Source organism: Medicago sativa, chromosome 5 (genome assembly GCF_051527215.1).
Source record: "Medicago sativa cultivar Bolivia chromosome 5, Bolivia_mono, whole genome shotgun sequence".
Classification (NCBI taxonomy): Eukaryota; Viridiplantae; Streptophyta; class Magnoliopsida; order Fabales; family Fabaceae; genus Medicago; species Medicago sativa.
Genome location: NC_140753.1, coordinates 73566826 through 73588726, shown reverse-complemented (window position 1 = coordinate 73588726; position 21901 = coordinate 73566826). Strand labels below are relative to the sequence as shown.

The window sequence follows — 21901 nt, the reverse complement described above, 5'->3', positions numbered from 1 at the left end:
TTCCTATAATATACTAGTATTTTTATGAAAGATAATATACTACTATGAATATGTCATAAATATGAGTTCACGCTTCACCCCCACATTTCGGAAAACTGTTATAAACATATTTACTTTCTATTTTTTACCAAAAAAAAAAAAAAAGCAAATATCAAATTTTTTCAGACACTAACATCCTCATCTTATTTGCGTCAAAACCATAGTTTTAAAAACTAGATCGGTGATCAACTCAGTAAGGGTACTGGATTGAATCATTGATCGAACCGCACGACTGAATCAGATTGAATTGAAAAACTCAACTATATGACTCGGTCTATTATAATTTATTTTACATAAATAAAAGCACATTTTTTACAATATAAGTAGAAACTTCTTGACGAATTCCCTTGAATTTAGCTACATATATTATTTATGAGATATAATACATATTTAAATAAGGGTTATGATAGAAGACACCTTTTATGAAGGTGTCTTTTATCAAGTTACTCTATGAGCATTTGCGAAAAGACACCAACTTACTTTTAGGAAGATGTCTTTTATCAAAGTTATAACTAAAAAGTGAAAATCACACCTTAAAGTGTTACTTGATAAAAGACACCACCAAAGGGTTATGTTACAAGCCACCCTTTGGTGGTGTCTTTTATCAAGTCACACCTTAAGGTAAAATGTTTATAACAATATTTTTTTAGTGTATAGTTATTTTTTGATAGTATTGTTATTTTTTTGATAGTATTGTTCTTTTTGATACTATTGTTCTTTTTAATGAAAAAATAGTATGATGACATGCGATGATAATATTGTAATACCAAACCATTTCTTAAAAAAAAAAAAAAATTTTGGATTCTTAAAAAATAAATTGTCATCTCAATCAAGATTGTGATTATTATATATAAATAAGTAGAAGCATTAAATTTCAAAAGAGAATCTTGGTGCAAATGGCAAAGTGAGTGTCATACTGGTCCCGTCCGTTTTTCGATTGGATCGGTTCAACTAGCCGGTCTAGTTTAGTTTTTAAAACTATGGTCAAAACAAAAAAAATTCTCATCTTATTTGAATATTCTTATTAGGGGAAATTGCACTAACCTCCCTTCAAGTTTCATTGAATATCACAAACACCCCCTCTAGTTTTAAACTCAACATCCACCTCCCTTCGGGGTTAACACAGTTAGTAACGTTAAATATTTCCAGGTTATGTGATTTTCCCTCTAGGATTAATGATGAGAATTAGGGATTGAAAAATCAAGAAACTCCCAAATTGATTTGCAGAGAAGAGCGAAGAAACCACTCGGTGCCAATTTCCAACCTTATTCCCTCAACTTCCATTTTTAATGAACTTAGCATATTTAACTCATCGATATAGCAAGTTTCCAATGGGCTTTTTGTCACATCAATTTTTATCACTCCCACCCTGCATGCTTCTTTCCAAAATTCCAATTGTTTCGGTGATATTAATACTTATATGTTAGGCTTTAGATAAGCATCAAATCAATTAATTAAGTAATGAAACCATGGAAAACACCTCGTCATAATGAAATGGTAGAAAATATTTGATTTGTTATACCAAATGAAGAAATTGCAGGAAAGGAGTAACGTTTAATTTTGTCGTATAGTTACTCCTTGGTTTGTAATCAGGGTAACTAATTAAACTCTCGTTTGTAATCACAAATGTAAATCACAACATGTCTTATATGTAGAGAGCCAAGGTGAGTAACGTTTTTTTTAACAGAGTAAAACGACGTTAACAAAAGAGGGGGGTTTATGTCAATTGGAAAATTAATTAAGGGAGGTGAGTGTTGAGTTTAAAACTAGAGGGGGTGTTTGTGATATTCAATGAAACCTTAAGGGAGGTGAGTGCAATATCCCCTTCTTATTATTATTCTTACTGTGTCTCAATTCAATTTTCCAACAATATGTAACTCCACAACAAAGATAAGCAAAACTAATTTTATTAAAGCTAAATACTCAAAAGCTATTGATACTCCATAACGACTCAAGTCACAATCAAAACCAATAACAATAAGAGGATAGTCACGGAGAAGAAGATCGGAATCGTAAGTTTCCTCCCGGCTTGATGTTATTTATACTTTGCTGACTGTGTAACGAATAAATTGATATATCAATTTACAAAATTGATATATCAATAAATTTTGTAACAAGTAGAGTGGAAATTGGAGTTGACCGGTTAATTAGGAAGGGAAGTTGAAACATTTCCGTGTCATACTCTCTCACGCAGCCGTTCCTTTTCTTCCAACTTTGCTGCTATTTGCTAATTTATTATTTTAGTAAATACTATATATAGTGATGAGTTACCTCAAAGAATAGCACAATATATCCTGCAATGACATGGTGGAATATAAGTAATAAGTAATACCAAATGATTGGCAGATAGCTAACAACTACTCCCCAGCTGTGAGGAACCCGCAGGCAGCAACTTCTGCTAATAACAGTACTGGTATGACAGTTAGCTTGGAGCAGGGAAGGAATTCTGCTATTCCCACAGACGTAGCAGCAGGTGTGGGTAGTACCAGAACTGGACAATCTCGTTGGCAGCCACCGTCGCGAGGTAGAATGAAATGTAACGTTGATGCAGCCTTCTCTGATCAATTCAACAAGACTGACATAGGTATATGTATTCGAGATGAGGAGGGCACTTTTATTTTGGCTCAATCAATTCCTATTTCTCCAAAGTGTCCAGTGGCAATGGGAGAAGCTTTGGCTTTGTATAAAGCAATAGAATGGTTAAGCGACATGTTCTTTGACGGTGGATTTTTGTTCCGACTCCAAAACCATTACGGATGCTTTTAATCAGAACCGGGTAGATGTCATGGAGACTAGTTATATTTTATTGGAATGCCGACGATTGTTCACTTCTCACTTTACAAACTCCAAGGTAGAGTTCAGCAGACAACAAACAAATGAGGTGGCTCATATTCTAGCAGGGGCTGCCACATTTTTAGCTAGTCCCACTATTCATTATCATATCCCTCGTTGTATTGAAAACGTTATTATTAATGAAATGCTATAAGCGTCTTTCTTTCAAAAAAAAAAAAAAGTAGTCGACCGATTTTCACAACAATATTTATTGTTGTTACTCCTTAAAGATTAATAATAACAACAGTGTAATTTAATGGTGCTTTCTCTCCTAAGGTGTCGCTATCTTCTTCTAAGGCTACCTCTTTGTGAGAGTTTTGATTGTCGATGTGGTTAGTCTTAATCTGATCGTTTTTGGCCTTATTTGTGTCTTTTGCCCTGTTGTGGTCTTGTGTTTATTATGATATCTATATGAGCTTTTATTTCCCTTTCATTGTGAATGAGATCTGTTAATGTTGAGATTCGTTGACTAGTGGCAGATTGTTGTTATTATAGGATTTCATGACTTAATATTCTTGTTGATTATCAAATACCCCTTTATTGTTCTCTATCCTAGGCGCGTATCTTAGCCTTTATATGGCAGTGACTACTGTGTGTGAGTGTTTGTATTCCAAAAAGTGTAAACTAAAGTCCCTCTCTCTAAATTTCATGCTTCATAAAATTTCCCTTCTTATTACACAAATCTTTGTTCTAAACCTGTGCATTTCCGCTATGGCTTCCAATCTCAATATCGAAGGACTCACAATTGGAGATGAAGGCATGACACTCAAAATGGGTGCAGGTGCATCAAATGTCCAGATACTAGAACATTGTCTGATTGGCCGGTTCATGACGGACAAACAGATCAAGGCAAAATATCTGCAGTCACGCCTAGGAACTATGTGGACACCCGGGAAAGGTTTGGCTGTCATTCCGGTGGAAGACAACAAATTTCTGTTTCAGTTTGCTCATCCACTTGATGTGGAGAATGTGCTAAAAAAAGGTCCCTGGCTATATGACAACGCAAACATTGTTGTCCAAAAGATATCACCTGGTGAGGTACCAAAGCAGGTCATAGTTAACAAGCTGGATATGTGTGTTCAGATCCATGGCTTACCTGTTGTCTTTATGCAGGAAAAGGTAGGAATGGGATTTGGTGCTTACTTAGGTGAGTTTAAGGAATATGATGCTAAAAATACGGTTCATAGCAGGTTTATGAAGCTAAAAGTGTGCATTGATGTTGATCAGCCATTGAAAAAAGAATTACAGGTGAGACTTGAGGATGGTGCGTGGGTTACTGCCAAGTTTAAGTATGAGAAGCTGGGCATTTTCTGTTTCTTGTGTGGGATAATAGGGCATACATACAGAACCTGCATAAAGAGATATGAATCTGAAACTGATGATGGCATCAGAGGTTGGAGCAATGAAATCAAAGCAGAACAACGATAAGGTAGATCAGTGACTAATAACAAATGGATACTGAAACCGATAGTGGTGGTGCAGGATTTCGGCACGGCTGCAGACGGTGGTCAAAGCTCTTCCACCAGTCAAAGCACTAATTTTTGCGGCAGGAGTGAATACAGAAACGACTTCTTCAGGCATTAATGAGAAAGTTAATGTTGACCCTATTGCTGAGCAGTTTTCAAATAATGGTGCAATGATGGCAATTCATAACTTAAATGTTGTTAACTCTAGCATTATGGGAAATAATTTAGTTTCTGGTGTGGTCCCCAATCTGAAAGATAATGAGAAGATGATGCTGACTGGACCCAGTGTGGATAACCAAGTTCAAAAAGAAGATGTAGCTGATGAGGGGGGTGACCTAAAGAAAAGAAAAAGAATTGCTGAAGGTCATATAACTCTAGCTGCTGACACTTTCTATTGGGATAGAGCTGGAGAATTTTGTTTCGGAGATCCTAAATCTAGTATAGGATCTACTAATGTCTTTGTTAATAATAATCCTGTGTATGAGGATGATAATGTATCGGCAGAACCTGCTCAGCAGGTCTGCCGGGAGCCATGAGTTTTGTATCATGGAACTGCCGAGGCCTTGGAAACCTGAGCGCAGTTCCAAAATTAAAATTCCTAGTCCGGTATTATAATCCGGATGCTATTTTCCTTAGTGAGACTCTAGTCCACATAAATAAAATAGAAGAATTTCGTTATATGTTGGGTTATGATTATTGTTTTGCTCCAAATAGAGTAGGAAGAGGTGGTGGAATTGCGTTATTTTGGCGTAAAACCATTAACTGCACTATTGTGAATTATTCCTCTAACCATATTAATGCTAAAATTGAAGAAAACAACAACAATTCTTGGCTGTTGACAGGTTTTTATGGTTACCCAGAAGTAACAATGAAAAGGTGTTTCGGCATCTAAAGGATGATAACACTGAAGATAGAACGTATCTTGGAAGTATTATAAAAGAAATCCAAAGGCTCCAATATAGCTTTGACATATGTCAATTCAATTTTATCCCTAGAGATTGTAATGTAGCGGCCCATAGTATGGCCCAAGTTGCCCACTCTGTTCCTAATAGCATATGGATAGAGGAGGTGCCAACCCAAATTTCTGAGGTGTATTTTAATGATCTTTTGAATTAATATATTTCATTTCTTTTTCAAAAAAAAAATAGTACAAAATAAACAATCATTGATTATCTTTGAAACATATTAAATAGTAACAAAAATGATTAAATTAAACTCATATGTAGTATTAAAACAGTTAAAAAGAAAAAAATAATAGCTTAATATAATATATTATGTTGGAGCAAAATGTGTTTAACAATGAACCTTAAAGAGTTTTGATGATAACAAGGTATTAAAAATTGTAAATTGGACTAGCTAATATTTGTTCAAGTATACAGGACCATAGTCAAATATTTACATCATATAAAGGTTCTGAAGAACAAAAAGAGAGCTATGAACTAAAGAAAAGGAAGCTTGAAAGCATCTGTGAAGAAGTGCATCTGAAGTCATAAGTGCTCCTGAAGAATGATGACGTCATCAGAAGCTGAAGGTCATCAGAAGCTGAAAGTCATCAGAAGCTGAAAACCTTCAGAAGCGGATACTCATCAGAAGCAGATAGTTCAGAAGTGACTTCATCAGAAGCTGAAGCTCATCAGAAGCTGATTATCACCACAAGCTGAAGATTCAAAGATCAACACTTCAAAAGCTGTCTATTGGATTCGAAAACACTGCAGAAGACTAGTGGATGGTTGCAACGGTCATTTTGGTGAAGATTTGAAGGCATTGGAACCTTATCTTCAAAAAGCGTTGACATTGTACTTTGTACGAACTGTACAACCACCTTATCCACTACTCTGTTTTGTGTCTACGCTACAGGACAAGAAAACAGCTCCAGAATAACAGCTATGCCTGCAAAGATGTTCCTTCACAATGGGAATGGATTTCAAATTAGTTCTTCATAGGACAACAACCAAATCAGGCAAAAGATCATTGGTGAAAGATCAAGCTTCAACAACGACTCTTTGATGTGCTGGCAATTTCACAACGTCTCTTTCACACCTTTATATAAAGGAGTGAAGACTTAGAGTTTTGGTAATGCAAGAACGCTGAAAGAAAGACTCACTACATTTTTACAAGTGTCAAACCTCTGCTGAGATTGTTCTGCATTCACTTAGAATTTCTGTGTCTCAAGGTCATATCTTAGAAATTCTTAAGTTATTGAGTCTTTATCTGATTTGTATTGTGAGCACCTCTGATTGTATATCAAGTGTTCAACCTTAAATAATTTTTTGTGTAATTTTGTTTAGTTAGAAGTCTCTTGAAGTTGTGCTTGAGCAGGGAAGTCTCTTGATTGTGTTCTTGAGCAAAGGAAGACTCTTGCAAAGTGTGCTTGAGCAAAGGAAGTCTCTTGTAGGTGTGCTTGAGCAATTGTAATCAGATATTACTCTTAGTGAAATCTCCTTGGAAGTGCAAGGGTGATAATTCTGGCAGGCTAGCTTTCTCATGTTTTACACGATGTTTCAACATCAGATATGAACATAATGTAGAGTAAGATGTTTTAACATCGAGCTAGCAGAAAACAGACAGATCAAGACAAATATAACAGATGTTTAATTTTAGCGCGACAGTTAGAAGCTGTTTTAATTCCAGATGCGCAGAAAGCAGATGTTCCGTTTAATGTTCCAACATCGTGTTAAAAGTAAACATAAACGAACAGCAAAATAAAAGACAAGAATGTAAAAGGCACAGAAGGATTGTTAACCCAGTTCGGCACAACTCACCTACATCTGGGGGCTACCAAGCCAGGAAGGAAATCCACTAGTGTAGTCCATATTCAATAGCTCTCAGCAAACCACGTTTGCACTATATGACCTAGGACCTACCCGTCTAGACTTCAACATAGGAACTCCTAGATCTGAGATCCCATCTCACTCCCTTACAACAGATCACAGCCTCTGTGATTCTCAGTATTACAGACTCAATCAAATTAGACGTTCAAAGCACAACAACTAACACCTTGTTTCACAACTTCGGTGTAGTACACAATCTACCTAGCTCCTTGCTTAAAAGCTTCGGAGTAGTGCACATTATTACAACTCAAAGCACAGTCCTAAACATGCATCAAGATGATACACGAAAGGCTCACAATAGATCAGAACTAAACTTGCATCAACATGATACAAGAGTAGAACTCACAAAGACTCAAAACCCTAAAAGTCTACATTTTTAGTGCAGCGGCTTCGGTGAATGAATTAGGTCTTGTAGTCTTGTATTTATACTGAAGCAATGGCGTGTCATTCCTTCAATCATGCTTCATATCGGATCAGTGACTTCTTCATTAAGCAATATGGACGGATATAGAAACTCCTATAAAATAGGCTTATTAAAAGTCACATTAAAAATACTTTCCTAAGTCATTTCATCAATTCCTTAAGAAATCACATATGATCTGATTCTGTACAGATATGCGCGTTGCTTAGCCACTAAGATATGAAAACGAGGTTTCCTTAATAAGAACAGACGCGCGTACAAATAGGCATAAAACCAGGCACACTGAACCGTGCCAGGATGTTGGAACATTGTATCCAACGTCTTACAGAAATGCCTAAAACATGTTGGACTTCGCATCCAACATCACAAACATGGATATTTGTTTTAGTAACAATAAAGACAATACTCAAATACCCAACAATCTCCCCCTTTGGATTTATTTGTTGATAAAACAAACTGAGGCCATACAAACAAGGTAGAGAGATACCACATATACATTTCTTCAATCCACGACCATGAAGAAAAGTAACACAACTGCAAAATGGACATGTTGAATCATCATCCAGCACATTTATCTAGCATCTTACAGAGATGCATATCCACATGTTAGAACATTAGTTCCAACTTACAGAACGAGGATATTTGTTTTAGCAATAATGCAGCCAACACAAATACCCAACAAAGGGGGACTGGACTACTTCCGGATTATGGAAGGAACCAGTATAATTGCTTTGTGTCTTTCTTCTTCTCTCTCTGTTTTATTCCGCTGCGTTCAGTTTCTGATTATCACTTCAGAAGCTGTTTCACTTAGCTTCTGATCAGTGTGTTCAGTTTTAGGAGAAACGAAGAATTTTTCAAAACACAATTCAACCCCCCCTTCTTGTGTTTTTCTCACCTTCATATTATACTTGTAAAAAATAGAAATATGTATTAAAATATAAGTATGCGGTTCAGTTTGGTTTGGTGTAAAAAATCAATCCAAAATCCGATTCAATCCGAGCCGTTTTTACAAAATGACATCCAAACAAATCCAAGAATATTCAGTTTTGTGCGGTTTAATTTAGATCAGTTTGAATTTGAACACCCCTAGTATAAATACAGTGAGACGTGAGAATTGTAAATTTGCGATAGATCAAAACAATGTTAAATCAAATGCTTAAATGCAGTTTTGACCCCCCAATTTTCTTAATTGTGCGATTTTGACCCCCAAATTTTATTTGTGCAATTTTAGCCCCGAACTATCTTAATTGAGCAATTTTAATCTCTCACCTTTACCACTTATGATCTTTTTTTTTCTTTTTTCTTTACCACTTATTATCTTTTTTTTTTTTGAAGTAACCACTTATGATCTTAAAATCCCCATACTTATGTATATGGTTGCATTTAATTGAAGTTTATGATAATACCTTGCACCCTTCACACCTAATCATGTATCCCCTTTACGCTGTTTCCTTCCCATCTCCCTCATTTTTTTTCTTTAACCGCGATAACACGCTTAACTCATGTATGGGTTTATCAAAATCAAATTTCAATTTTTGATTTATCAAATTGGCATATTAGAGTGGGGTTTTGTATTATAGATCAAATAAACTTAAAAAGTAGTCTTTTTTTTCATCCTATTCAGTCCCTTTGCTTAATCAATGAACCAAAAAAATTCAACATACCTTTTTCATTTTTGTTCTTCTGATGCTTAACGGTCGATGTTCATTCATAATAATGATGCACTCAACTTACACCTTTTTCTTCTTCTTTTTAAACAATATACCTTAAACCTTTTCTACTCTATCGACCTTTTTCTAAAAAATAATCCATTGATATACACTGGAAAATTATCTTACACACCGATCCGATCCCATTTAATCACATTATAAGATCAATTTATTATTTTATTTTTTTTGACAAAAAGATCAATTTGTTATTTTATTCTTTTGTATATGTTAAGGAGGGGCAATATCAGAAAATATCATAGTGAAATATGATTAGAAGGATGTGTAAAAAACTTATATCTGCAGTGCGTATAAGTTAAACCATTTTCCTTTTTATTTAGCTATTCAATTTGTAGTTATTTTTTTAAGGGATTCAATTTGTACTTTTATGCATTAAGAGAACCCAATTTATTCTAAAAATTATAAACACCGGACAGTATAAATATAATAATAGTTTACATGTCTTGAATAAAAAGTGTCTCTCACTACATTTTATCATATATATCATCATTCTCTATTATCTTGATTCTTGACTAAATGTTTCAACTTACCACAAAACATTTTTAAGAAAATAAGGTTAGAAATATAACATTATCATATTTAATACAAGTAAAAAAATAAAAAAAAAACGTTTTCGGATATCATCTAAACTTTTTATTCTCTTATCCCAATTTTTTTTTTTTTTTAGGCATTCATCCGATCATTATAAAATGAGATATGATTGGGATGATTATGTAAAATTATTTATGATAAATATGTGTATTAAAATGAGTGTGGGGGTGGGTGCATCAAATGGGGTGGGGATAGTAACTCTAAAAAATCCAGCGAAAAAGCTCAAGTCAATTTTACTACTAGAATTTTGAGACACAAGTTCAAGGTTGGTCCTACATAGAACTAGAAATAGAATCCTTGATCACACATACACAAAGTCGGTAATTAAATTAATATTTGTGGTAGTGAGGTACCGCCTTTGTCTAATTCATATAAAACCAAAATGGAAAATGCAATTCCCAAACCAATTTTTTCAATGCCAATTATCAAACTCACTATTACTAGTTTTGAGTTTGAGTTCTCATGAAGCAAAGTTCCATGGCCACCATCAATCTAACCACCACTTCTTCTCTTCATCCAAGCCCTTCCTTTCTCACACAAAAACATAACAACCTCATCAAATTCAACCATGCTTCTTCTTTAAGCAAAACATGTGCTCAATCACAAGGGACTGAAACCGGAGTTTCTGAGGATGATTCTTCAATTGGTATGTATACCAACAGTTCCTATCCCACTTTTTTTATTAAATTGAATTCAAACATTAGTATGGCCCAAAGCATGAATTCCATACAAACTATTGAATCACAGAATATAATTGTTCTTTCTTAGATTGTGTCAGTTGTATGTTAATAATATTTTTTTATTTCATTGTTCTATTCTATAACTTGACACCTGGCTCATTTCTCTCCACAAGGGGAGAAATATATCTTCTCTCCAAAAAAGGAGAAAAATATATCATAGCTTTTTTAAATTAAATTTGAATAATTTCCAGTAAATTTATGGGAAATTTATAATTTGTGGGCTAATTGTATGTCTGGTTTCATTGTTTGGGAGTTAAAATTGATGGTAGGGATTTTAAATTATTTTCGAGTAAAATTAATTATTTTAACATCGATTCTAGCTTTAAAGTTAAAAATTCTAGTTTTTTATTTTAAAATTGATTTTAAGTTAAATTTATTGTTTAAGTTACCTTTATATTAATATATTTAAATCTCTCAAAAAAAAATTAATATATTTAAATATAAGTCACTTTACTTTAGATTCACATTGAAAGGATTATATAATACTGCTTCGGTTGTCAATTATAAGCAAATTTTGCCTTTTTAGGTACATTTAATTAATGATGTATACGACCGTATACATCATTAATTTAATGAATCTAAAAAATCAAATTTTGCTTATAATGGACAACGGAGTAAGGATTTAAATATATTTCCATTCCTTTCATTTTTACCAATTTTTGTTTTTAGTTTGGTTATTTTCCTTTTGCTTTTAGTCATAGTAATAGTAAATATACTAGTTTTCTCTTTGGTCCTGGCTGTTTCTTTAGTCACTCAAAATTTATTTAATATCGAAATTGGTCCATCTAATATTTATTTTAGTCCTTATCTAGCTTATATTAAAGGACTAAAATTAATAGTTAAGATTTACAAAAGCAAAAAATAATATATTTATAGTGTCTAGAATGTATTTAAACCAAATAATAAGAATAATGTTGGCAACACACTTTTAATGCATTCTATTTGATTGGTTAAAAGTCGAAGAAAATAAAACGGAGGATTGAGTACATCAAAATCAGCGTCAGTATCTATTCATCATGTTTCAAAGTTTCTTTTATTGTTTTATCAGACTAGTAAAAAATATTACTACTACGAAATATTTCAGAATATGTTGATATGAGGTTCTAGTTCATGTCACTATAGGAGAAATGACTGAATTGTTTTTGATGACTTTTATTGTTAGGATCTTTATCTTCTTCTCGTGCACAACTGGATCTTTTGGAGCAATTTACATCTACAAGCTCATCAGTCACTGGTATGCAAGTTCACTTCTTCTCTTTAAATCAAAATCAATGAATATGTTTAGTAGAGAAAAACCAATTGTTCAATGGTTTTGCAAATCTCTAAAGGAAAAATTTTCATAACAAACGTAGTATCTTTGAAATCATGTGGTGCGAAGTGGTTGTGTTGATGTGCCATATCATTGAAAATTCAAGTGATATAAGAAAGAAACTTTTATGTATTATCTGTCCAAAAATAATTTTTTTGAAAGGATCTGTCCAAAAATAATGTCTATGAAAAGAAATGTAGACACATTTTTCATATCGAGTAATCAATTTCCTATTTCTCCCATGCCCTGATCTCTAAACTGTACCGCGCGGGCTATCAGACCTGCACCCCAGTTGCCCTCCAGAACAAACAGTTGAACCTAACACACATTTGGGCCTTGCCCCTCTTTTGTGCCTACGAACCATACTCAACATGGTATGATACTATACACTAGAGAGAATGAATTTTCTGGTGTCAAAACTTTACATTACCTTCACATGGAACTTTTATGTGTTATATGTCCAAAATTAATGTCTATGAAGAGAAATATAGACACATTGTTCATATCAAATGATCAATTTCCTATTTCTCCCATACCCTGATCTCTATGTTAATGTGTCACTACTGATATGGATTTGGATTCCGTCCAATGGGAAAAGTATGCGGTTATACACAGTTTTCAATCTCGGCTCTTAATTTGATATCGCGTGGTTGAGATAAAATATTGTGTGACACAGTTTCTACTCTAAATCAAATCCCTACTGATATGCATGTATGTCTCAAAGATTCATCTGAAAGGGAAATTTTTTTTATAGCAATGTCTCCGTAACCTATTTCTTAGATTTGGTTTAACTTCTTTCTTTGATTTTGGATAACAACTATGAGAGCATTTCTGGCTTCTAGGTTATGAAAGTGATGGCAGCTCTCAGAGACTTACAATTCGCGAACAGCTTGCGCAGTTGGTTGGAGAAAGGGATGATGATTTCAGCCTTCCCTTAGGTAAAAACTTGAAGAAAGTGAGTGCAAAGTTCTTAACAACATCACAAAGGAGAAATATCAAGAGACAGAGTTATCTAAATGAAGTGTCTCAAAGGAATGATTCAACTTTTTTCGCAACTATAGGAGCATTTGTACTTCTTCCACCTCTTATAATACTAGGAATAGCTATATTAACTGGTTATGTACAGCTTTTACCTTGAGTCATAATATATTTACTGATACTTAAATAGAAGTCTTTGCATATCACTTAATTACCCCATTTACTACCAAGGCCTGTCTATTATTTTTTTTCTTGACATATTCCTTTTTGCATTTAGTTTAGTGCTTTAGTCAACAGGTGATCAAATTCCTCTAAGGAAGCACTTTTTCTTCCATCACCACATAACTTACTCTTCAGCTAAAATAATATTAAAGGGGGGTGTTGAAAAATTGCATTTCTAGTATGGCATGACTAGGTAGAAGAGAAAAGAAAGATTTATCTCCTTTTGGTATAAAATTTAAGGGAGATGAGACATAAAGCTATGTAGATGGAAACTACTGATTGTACAGTAATCCATTAATCCATGAAATAATAATATATCATGTAATGTCAAAGTAACCAATGTCATACATTTATCCACTAATCCTTTTAAAAAAAGTCAATATTAAAGTCCAACTTATCTAAGCACAAACTAATAAATAAGACCTTAGCTTAGCGAATCTCTAATAAACTGCTCCTTGCACCCTTTATGAGAGAGTCATCTGTGAAAACATAAAAAATTCGACACATAAAAGGGGTCAGTCCATATACATGTATGTGGTGTGTGTGTGTGTATAATAGAAGAAAAAGATGAAATAGAATCAATTAAAGCATAGCACAATACAATTCAAGCACATATCTCAATTTTTTTTTTTTTTGAGTAAGCAAAATATTGAAGCTGATATGAACAAATTTGAGGAAACCAGAACGAACACACTCCCAGATAAAATGACAACCAATATTGATATGTTTGGAATGTTTTTGGCAAAATATCATGCTTGAATCAACAATAACTCAGATGTGAGGGTAGCAACAATTGCTTGCTTATTTGATTTCCAAGCTATCAATGGGATTTTATAGAAACTTGGCAGCTTCCCCAATCCGCGCTCACATAGGCAGTAACTTTGAGACTGGAAACCATTACAGTCCCAACTGCCTTATCATACATACGCAACAAGCCACCATAGATAACAATAGAGCAAATTAAAGGTAGTTTCAACATTATGCACGAGTAGAACCACATTGCTAAGAGATAAGCTATGAGTTTGATTGACTAAAATGCCAGTTCCTGTCACTAAAAACACCTCAGACCCCCCTTATCAAACTCCACCATGATATGAAATAATTCCTCATTCTATGCGATCCACGCCGATCTTTCAATTCTTCTCCAGGACGCTACAACACTCCAGAAAACTATCAGTATTGAAGACTCAACCACCTTGCAAATAAAACTAAGCCCACACACCAGCAATCTACAGTTATGCAGAGAAATTGAGCAGAAAAAACAAAACGAACCATACTCATAAAAGGAAAAGCTAGCCACTTCAAATTCCCGTGAATTTCATTCATCAAAGTCAGAAAACTATTGGCTCAAAGTCACACCCTCCATAAAGAGAAATAATCCAATAGTCAAATGTTGTGCCAATAGTATCAGCAGCACCCTGCTGAGAAAGACACCAATGTGTTGCGCCAGAATACAAGACCTCTAAATATCATAGTTGAATCAACCATCTATAAACGATAGTCTCATGACACTCCACATAGATAACACTGAGACACAATCCAATTTTTTGTATATCCCTTGTTGCTAATTTCACAAATCTGAAATCAACACATGCTGCAATGCTTTAGATAGCCGCACCATCAGTCAGACCCTTCCAATTCAAATTTTACACAACACCTTCCAGCTCGTAACAACTTGACACTTTGATAATATTACCGCATACCTTTCAATATGTGATGCAATGAAAAACAAGTCCTTCCCAGTTAACTGGCTTAGCCACCAATTCCAACATACTCCTATAAACCAAGTGAAAGAAATAAGTTGATCTATATACCATTTTGGGATCCATCAAGATTATTCACATGTCATTCATCACTGTCACTATCACTATCAGACTGAGAACCCCAAAATTTTGAAGATGGTTCATTTTCTAGTTTAGTAACAGGAATTGTAGCCTTATCGAAGTCCCTAAAGCTAAAAACACCCCAATCATCATTATAATTACTAGCAGTGACAATTCTACAGCCATCTACAACCATGTCATCACAGAAAGAACCACCAATGTCTTCCTCGTCAAAACAAAGAAAGGAATTTGTTTGTACACCAGTCTCAACTTCCCATACATTTACATAAGCATCATCAGGTCCACCGGTAACTATTTTGTATGAATCCATGTGCAAACGAGTTACTGGTCCAGAATGCCCGTCTAACTCGGCTATCGGTACTGGCTTTAATGGCTCTTGATTTTTCCTAATATCCCAAAGCATTGCTCTGCAGTGTAGGTGAAGAGCAAGTGTCTGACTTTAAATGTCCGGATTATTCCTCCATAGTTGGCGAGTATGTCGCATAGAGCTGAAACTAGGCCCGGAGGTCAGTTTAGACCATATATAAGGTATTTTTCGGCTTTCAAAAGTAAGAGGAAATGATGGATGGATAATACCGGTTGGCTGAGACACATAAATGTCCTGATTAACTTCAAATCAACTAGACATCTAAATTTACACCTAGATAAGGTTAGTAGTACCAATTTTGGTTAGAAAAATATACATATTTATTCAAATGAACTTGAAGTGGTTTTGATTATTATTACAAGGGTTGAAGAAAAGCTCCCACTAATCTTAAACACACAAATGCAAAAAGTAGGAAAGAAATGTCAAAATGACATGTGAATGGAATCCAGAAATAGGTCTTGAATCTTGATTACAACGTTTCGAATCAAAAGCCTCCACAACCAAATTATAAAAGACCGCAAAAGACAACTAAAAATAAAAAGCCAAAGTAACTAAGTGAACGAAGTCCACATTTTCCTTGATAGTTGCAGGATGAGAAGGAAATGTTTTATTTTGATTGAAGTACCATAGATGGAATGAAGAACAGAATCTGCCATCTTTGTCATTGAGAACCCAAATTCTGTCCAAATTTACACAAGAAACAATTGAGTCAGTTATCTCATACAATTGTTAACTAAATTAAACACGTTGAAACAATTAGGAGAAAAACATAGAAAAAAAAAAGGTGAACAACATTAAAGTTTGAATGAGGCATCAGGTCTTCCTATTCAAATAAAAGATTCATAGCACTCAAATTGATGTTAGAGTTCTCAATGATTTGATAGAGTCATCGTTTGGCCAATTGAGATTGATAACATATATTATAGACATAAAACAAATGATTGAATGAAATAATGAACAAACAACAATACTGCTTAGAAGTAGCAAATTATATCACAGTAAAACTCTTTATCATCATAGCAAATTATATCACAGTAAAACATTAAGGAAAAATGTATATGGCATTAGTTAGCCAGAGGTTTTTTTCAACACTTGTTATTTAGTATATCATTAGAAACTGAACCACCATTAAGGCTTTTGGCAATTATAAGTAATCAGAATATCAAACAAACACCTCTCACCATTTCTGGTCATTACACTCCCTAGAAAAGTTAATTGAACATCTAACAAAATGTAAACAAAAAAACACCGCAAATCATTTCCGAGGCAAAAAACTTTATTTTCCGACAATTCATACTAGTAAGAAAAGAAACAAAAGCAGTAAGAAGATGTGAGGTATCAATCACCCAAAAGTTCCCTTTCAATTTCCCCACTTCGTCGAAGGCATCATCTCTTTCTTTGGAGTTGACTTAAATAACCGATCCGGCATTACGAAGATATGCGACTAAAAGTTTAGAACATGAAAAGTGTCTGATGTCAAGCTAGCTTAGGTCAAGTTAGGAGAAAACTAACTAGAAACAGAAAATAGAATGACAACAGCAGCATATTGTCGATCTCAAAAAGCAAATGGAAAAACAGTAGTGTTATAGATACATAAAAATCAAAGATTGTGAAAGGGTCTGGCTTGTTAATGACAGTAAAACTTGTGATATAGAGCAGTTGCAACTCTAAATAACATCATCTAAATCACTCTTGCTAACACATCCAATATCAGAACACTAATATGCATGACCTTAAATTAAAAAAAAAAAAACAAAAAAAAAAAAACTTACCATATTAGCAAATGGCAACCAGCGTCAAATCCAATCTTCCAGCTGCAGTTTCATTGGCAAAAATACACCTGTCAAATACGATCTTAGCCCGCACAAGGCCAGCGCCTCGATGCCAATCATTCGCTTATTCTTGACCAAATTTTGCAATTCTTGACGCCATTCTAGACGAGTTTTGAAAACAGCATCCTTTAACACATCTTTAACGGTGTTGACATCCTTCGTAGTCATGGAGAAGCTAAGACGGCCAGAATGTTTAGCCATAATATCCGTTGGCCTAATCCCCAGCCACTTAAAATTTTTCAAACAAGTGGCATAAAAGGCCAACATCTTCAAAGAGTGTGGATCAGGACAGAACAAGCCTAAAACAGGCAAGTTCAATTCACTCTCCATCCTCGTCAATAAATCATGCGGGCCCTCCGCGGAGACAACAATGCACTGAAAGCGTTGAGGAAACTTATAGAAAGCCAATTCCGTGACAACTTCAGAATCGGGCACCAAGAGAATGAAGAGTGCATCCGTCTCCATTTTCCCAGCAGTTTTGGGAATAAGCATACAACAACCTATTGAACAATCTATCGTATGCCCACCCTCAACATACTTCACATTCCCATTCACCAGCGTATACAAGGAGGTGAGAGGATGAGGCCTTTTCCCGGAGTGGGACAAGGGAGGGAGTTGCCCGGTTAGGGTTTCGGACCTTAGGGTTTCGGACCTTCTGAGGATGGCGATGATGTCGGAATCGGGTTTGATTTCCTTGTCTTTCAACTCGATGGGGCAATCGAGGGCTCCTTTGAGAACTCGATCCTCTTCGGAGGACTTGAAATTGTAGGTACGGACGATGTCGGCGATGGTATAGGGTGTCGTGCCTAGGGTTAGGTCATCGATGGACAATGACATGTCTTTGGCGGGGCGAAACGGACACTCGTCGGAGTAATCGAAATCGATGTTGGCCTTGTCGGAGAAATCGAAGATTTTGATGCTGGCCATGCGTTTGTTTGTGAATTCACTTGCTTTGGTGCTTTGGTTTCGGTTTCTGTGTGGTGAATGGTGAATTGTCTACCAATTGATAGGATTAATGTTTCACAATTTTCTATAAAAATATATTTATAAAAAAATTAGTAGTTTTTATGTTTTATATATATATATATATATATATATATATATATATATATATATATATATATATATATATATATTTGTTTCTTATACTAATAAGGACAGGAGGGGAGTATAGTCTAATTCAGTAAAGTCTAACTCAAACTTTTAACTTTTATTTTCTCACAATAAACTAGTTATCAACCCGTGTTTCGCACGGGATGGATTTTGCTTTTTTTCGGATAATTTTGTTGGCAAACACATTTGTTAACGCTTAAAAGTGAACTGATCCATAACATAAATATAAAAAGCCATGATTCATAACATACCAAATCCTAGATAGGTCTACAAAGTTAAATTTCCAAAACGGCTCCATCATCTTCAATCCCAAAAGTAAGCGCTACCTTTCATTGTTTACTGACCGCGGATGTGTCTCACATACATTTTGGTTGGTGGATCTTCTAAATCAAAGATCAACTTGTCATCCTCTTGTAAGTCGCGGTCTCTGACGAATTCAGACCATTCACCACCCAAAGATTCCTCAGCATTCCCCCTGCCAGCAGTTGTTACTTTGCAATTTTATGTCTTGTGTGTCTCCACATCCTCTAAAGTCATCCTTAGATACTTCATTGGTTCCTTGCCAGATACTCAAGCTAATGAATTGAGTATCACAATTCATTAGAAAGCTACCAAATACAATTGCTCTTTAAATTGTGCAATTGTGAAACTTGAAACTTACCAAATACAACAATATTATAAAGCTAAGCTAAGACCTTAATGAAATTCAATGCACACGAAGAACAAAGTTGATGGACACGCCAAAAACAATATATTAATTTAAAGAAGATTGAAAGAAATCCAAAATAGAGAATTTAAAGAAGAAGTTCAACTTACCCAATCTAGAAGATATATAAAATTCTGCTCTTTTAATTATTTGTTCCATAAAGCAGTTGTTACCAATGATGTGTGACCCACAGGTCTATTTAAAAACATCGCCAAACATTTTTGTTTTGTGTTAACCTCTGGTTTTTAAGGGAAAGGAGGTCGGATAATTTGGAGTTCAATCGGAAGGTAGATAAAAGTCTGACCAATATTTTTTTCTAGTGAAAGTCGGGACAAAAAAAAATTCACCCATGAATCGAACTCAAATTCATTTGAACAATTCGTCATTTGTTGCCACTCATTAACCACGCGAGTTTAATTGTTCGGTGTATCACAAAAGAATTTAAAAAGATTCATTATTTAGATAAAAAAAATTCCTTATTAGTTTTTATTGCATTAGGACATCAATGCCTATTAGAAAACAGGGCTCTACTAAACCTTTCAAATGGATTAGAAAATAGAAAGCAAAATGGAATTCTTCAGACATCAATGCCTATTAGCTTAACCTTTTTTACTGGTGCTGCATAAGAGTGATGAAATCAGATATAGTTGCTCACGGAAAATTGAAAGAAAGTTATATTATCAATCTTCTCAAAAATTGAAGAATAAGATCAAAGATAAATACTCAATTCATATACATAAATGTTCCCTAATGAAAACTATATTACTTACATATAAGGCACGAATGTTGAGAAAGAAAAAAAAAACACAGCACAATAGTCATTATTATCTATGTTTAGAAATATAGTGAAATATTTAGCCAAGCAAATATGTCTTATAGTTATATATATAAATTGTAAAGAAATTTCAAACTACTACAAAGTACATATGCATAAGCAACAAACAAATATATTATGATATAATTTGAGGGACTTTCTTTTGTTCCCTTTGTACAATCATCATCTTTTGCAAAACTAACTCAACCTAACTTCTAGAACACATTTACTCGCACCATAAGAACTTCCCCTGAAACCCCATTAAAGCTCTTGTTAGTTTTTATTGCATTAGGACAATGAAAATTAGATTCTAAGATTTTGGAATAGACTTCTATTATACAATCATTGTCAACACAAATAAAAGCAATTGAGATCTTTCTGTCTTATATTCTGATCAGCAACTATACACAGCCCAGGAGTGAGTTAATCGCCTAAAATATATGAATAACAAACGTAAATTATAGGATCACAACTTAAGAGATTAAATGGTTTAGCATGACTATACCTTAGTCTAGAAGGAAAGAAAAAAATATATAATGATTTGAAAAATCCACTTTGATGTATTTAACTTGCTTGCATTCAACAATTTACTCAATTGTAGGTGAACGGTGATTGGAAAATACAAAATAACAATAACCAAATAGTAAAAATCAAAACTATCTTCCAAACATATAACCAACAACATGATTAGTTTTGGAAGAATAAACTTCAGAACTCAACCACTATAGTTTGAAAGTGGAATACATTTTCTACACCATACTGTTTAAAAATATTTTATATAATAAATGTAACAATTAAATCAAATTAGAAATTTAAATTCCATAGTAAGAAAACACAATAACAATAACAACTAAATACTTCCATTGACTATCATATGCCAGAACCAAACCAAAGAAACATATGACCAAATTTCTAGATTGCAAAAAGAAGAAAAATATATGTTGCCAAAACAAATAGAAAGAGATCCGTCATTGTGATTCATCAATTATTGCATGTTTCATAGAGAAATGAACACGTTGCATTACTATACCTGTCAAATGCAAGCATAGTGGAACTTGTATTTCAATTGACTCCTATACTACATTGCTTTTTTTAGTGGGGGTACTGACAGCATGATGCTCACCAAACTAATTCATTAATTTTGCAAAAAATACACTCATAACTTGTAAAATGATGTAGAAAAATGTGACACTTTATTCCATCCCCATCCACAAAAAACACATGCTCTAAAAATAGGCCCAGTTTAGAATGCTCAAATTCATCTTTTTGTGCACAAAACACAACTTGTGCATATAAGCTTGACAACCATTGTGAGCCATTGATATATTAATATAATACTCCAACGGTCCAGATCTGTTCCAATTGTGTGATGGATGACCTGCTGCTTTTTTACACGCGGGTCCCATGGATTGAATAAATGTGAGTTTTTTAATGGTTTTTTTGGTATGTGTTTGTATTGGGCTTATCAATTTTCCAGCAAGTGAACAAAACCAGGCCCAATTGTTGTTCTCAATGGACATGAAATTAATTTATGAATTAACACACAAAAAATTATTGAATAACGTTATTAAGTTTGTATTAAGTTTGAATAACGTTAGTAAAAATTATTTACTAGAACGTTATTATAGTAATGATATAATAAGTTTGTAATCTGTGTTAATTGTTGTTTTTTTGTGTGTTAACGTTCTAATTATATGAATTAACCCAATTATTAAGTTTAACGGTTTAGAATAAAAATGAATACAAATTTATTGAAAGTATTATATTAATAAATCGTATTGAAAGTATTATATTAATAAATCAGATTCCAGCAAGTATTATATTTATTGAAAGTATTATATTAATAATTTATATTGAAAGTTTAACGGTCCTGAACAAATTTATTAATATAATAATTTTTTTCAACCAGGCCCAATTCTAATTTTTTTCTGTGTGAATAAATCATTTGAAATCATATTTATACAATAATTGGATTTTTTTTCGAAAATTTAGAATATGAATAAATTGGTAATAATAGACAGTTTAGTCACTGTTATAAACAAAATATAACCTCTTAGGTTTATTTAATA

The 21901-nt window shown here is 33.8% G+C and overlaps 2 protein-coding genes and 1 non-coding gene across 4 annotated transcripts; 1 reads left to right on the top strand and 2 right to left on the bottom strand.

Annotated features, from left to right (window-relative positions):
* Window positions 1–10307: 10307 nt before the first annotated feature.
* Window positions 10308–13126, top strand: LOC146924840 (myosin-G heavy chain-like protein). The gene is made up of 3 exons (XM_085709785.1): window positions 10308–10553; window positions 11810–11881; window positions 12799–13126. Exons 1-3 carry the CDS (start codon window positions 10370–10372, stop codon window positions 13092–13094), a joined length of 552 nt encoding a protein of 183 aa, XP_085565911.1. The 5' UTR covers window positions 10308–10369; the 3' UTR covers window positions 13095–13126.
* A 292-nt stretch (window positions 13127–13418) lies between these two features.
* On the bottom strand, window positions 13419–18213 carry LOC146924838 (DNA topoisomerase 6 subunit A-like). 2 transcript variants are annotated; one of them, XM_085709783.1, is made up of 2 exons: window positions 17140–18213; window positions 13419–13635 (listed from the first exon to the last, which is right to left on the bottom strand). In XM_085709783.1, exon 1 carries the CDS (start codon window positions 18124–18126, stop codon window positions 17164–17166), a length of 963 nt encoding a protein of 320 aa, XP_085565909.1. In that variant the 5' UTR covers window positions 18127–18213; the 3' UTR covers window positions 13419–13635; window positions 17140–17163. The 2 variants fall into 2 exon arrangements, with proteins under 2 accessions (XP_085565909.1, XP_085565908.1); XM_085709782.1 differs by lacking the exon at window positions 13419–13635 and adding an exon at window positions 15664–16046.
* LOC146924839 (small nucleolar RNA snoR64a) lies at window positions 16178–16256 on the bottom strand. The gene has a single exon (XR_015013000.1). It is a non-coding gene; the product is annotated as a small nucleolar RNA snoR64a (small nucleolar RNA).
* Window positions 18214–21901: the final 3688 nt, after the last annotated feature.

What these genes read in the sequence shown, in the direction of transcription:
- LOC146924840 (XM_085709785.1), top strand. Translation starts at nt 10,370, where the DNA reads ATGAAGCAAAGTTCCATGGCCACCATCAATCTAACCACCACTTCTTCT. An exon ending in TGAGGATGATTCTTCAATTG is followed by an intron (nt 10,554 to 11,809) that starts GTATGTATACCA and finishes TTTTATTGTTAG; the next exon opens with GATCTTTATCTTCTTCTCGT. An exon ending in TACAAGCTCATCAGTCACTG is followed by an intron (nt 11,882 to 12,798) that starts GTATGCAAGTTC and finishes TCTGGCTTCTAG; the next exon opens with GTTATGAAAGTGATGGCAGC.
- LOC146924838 (XM_085709783.1), bottom strand. Translation starts at nt 18,126, where the DNA reads ATGGCCAGCATCAAAATCTTCGATTTCTCCGACAAGGCCAACATCGAT.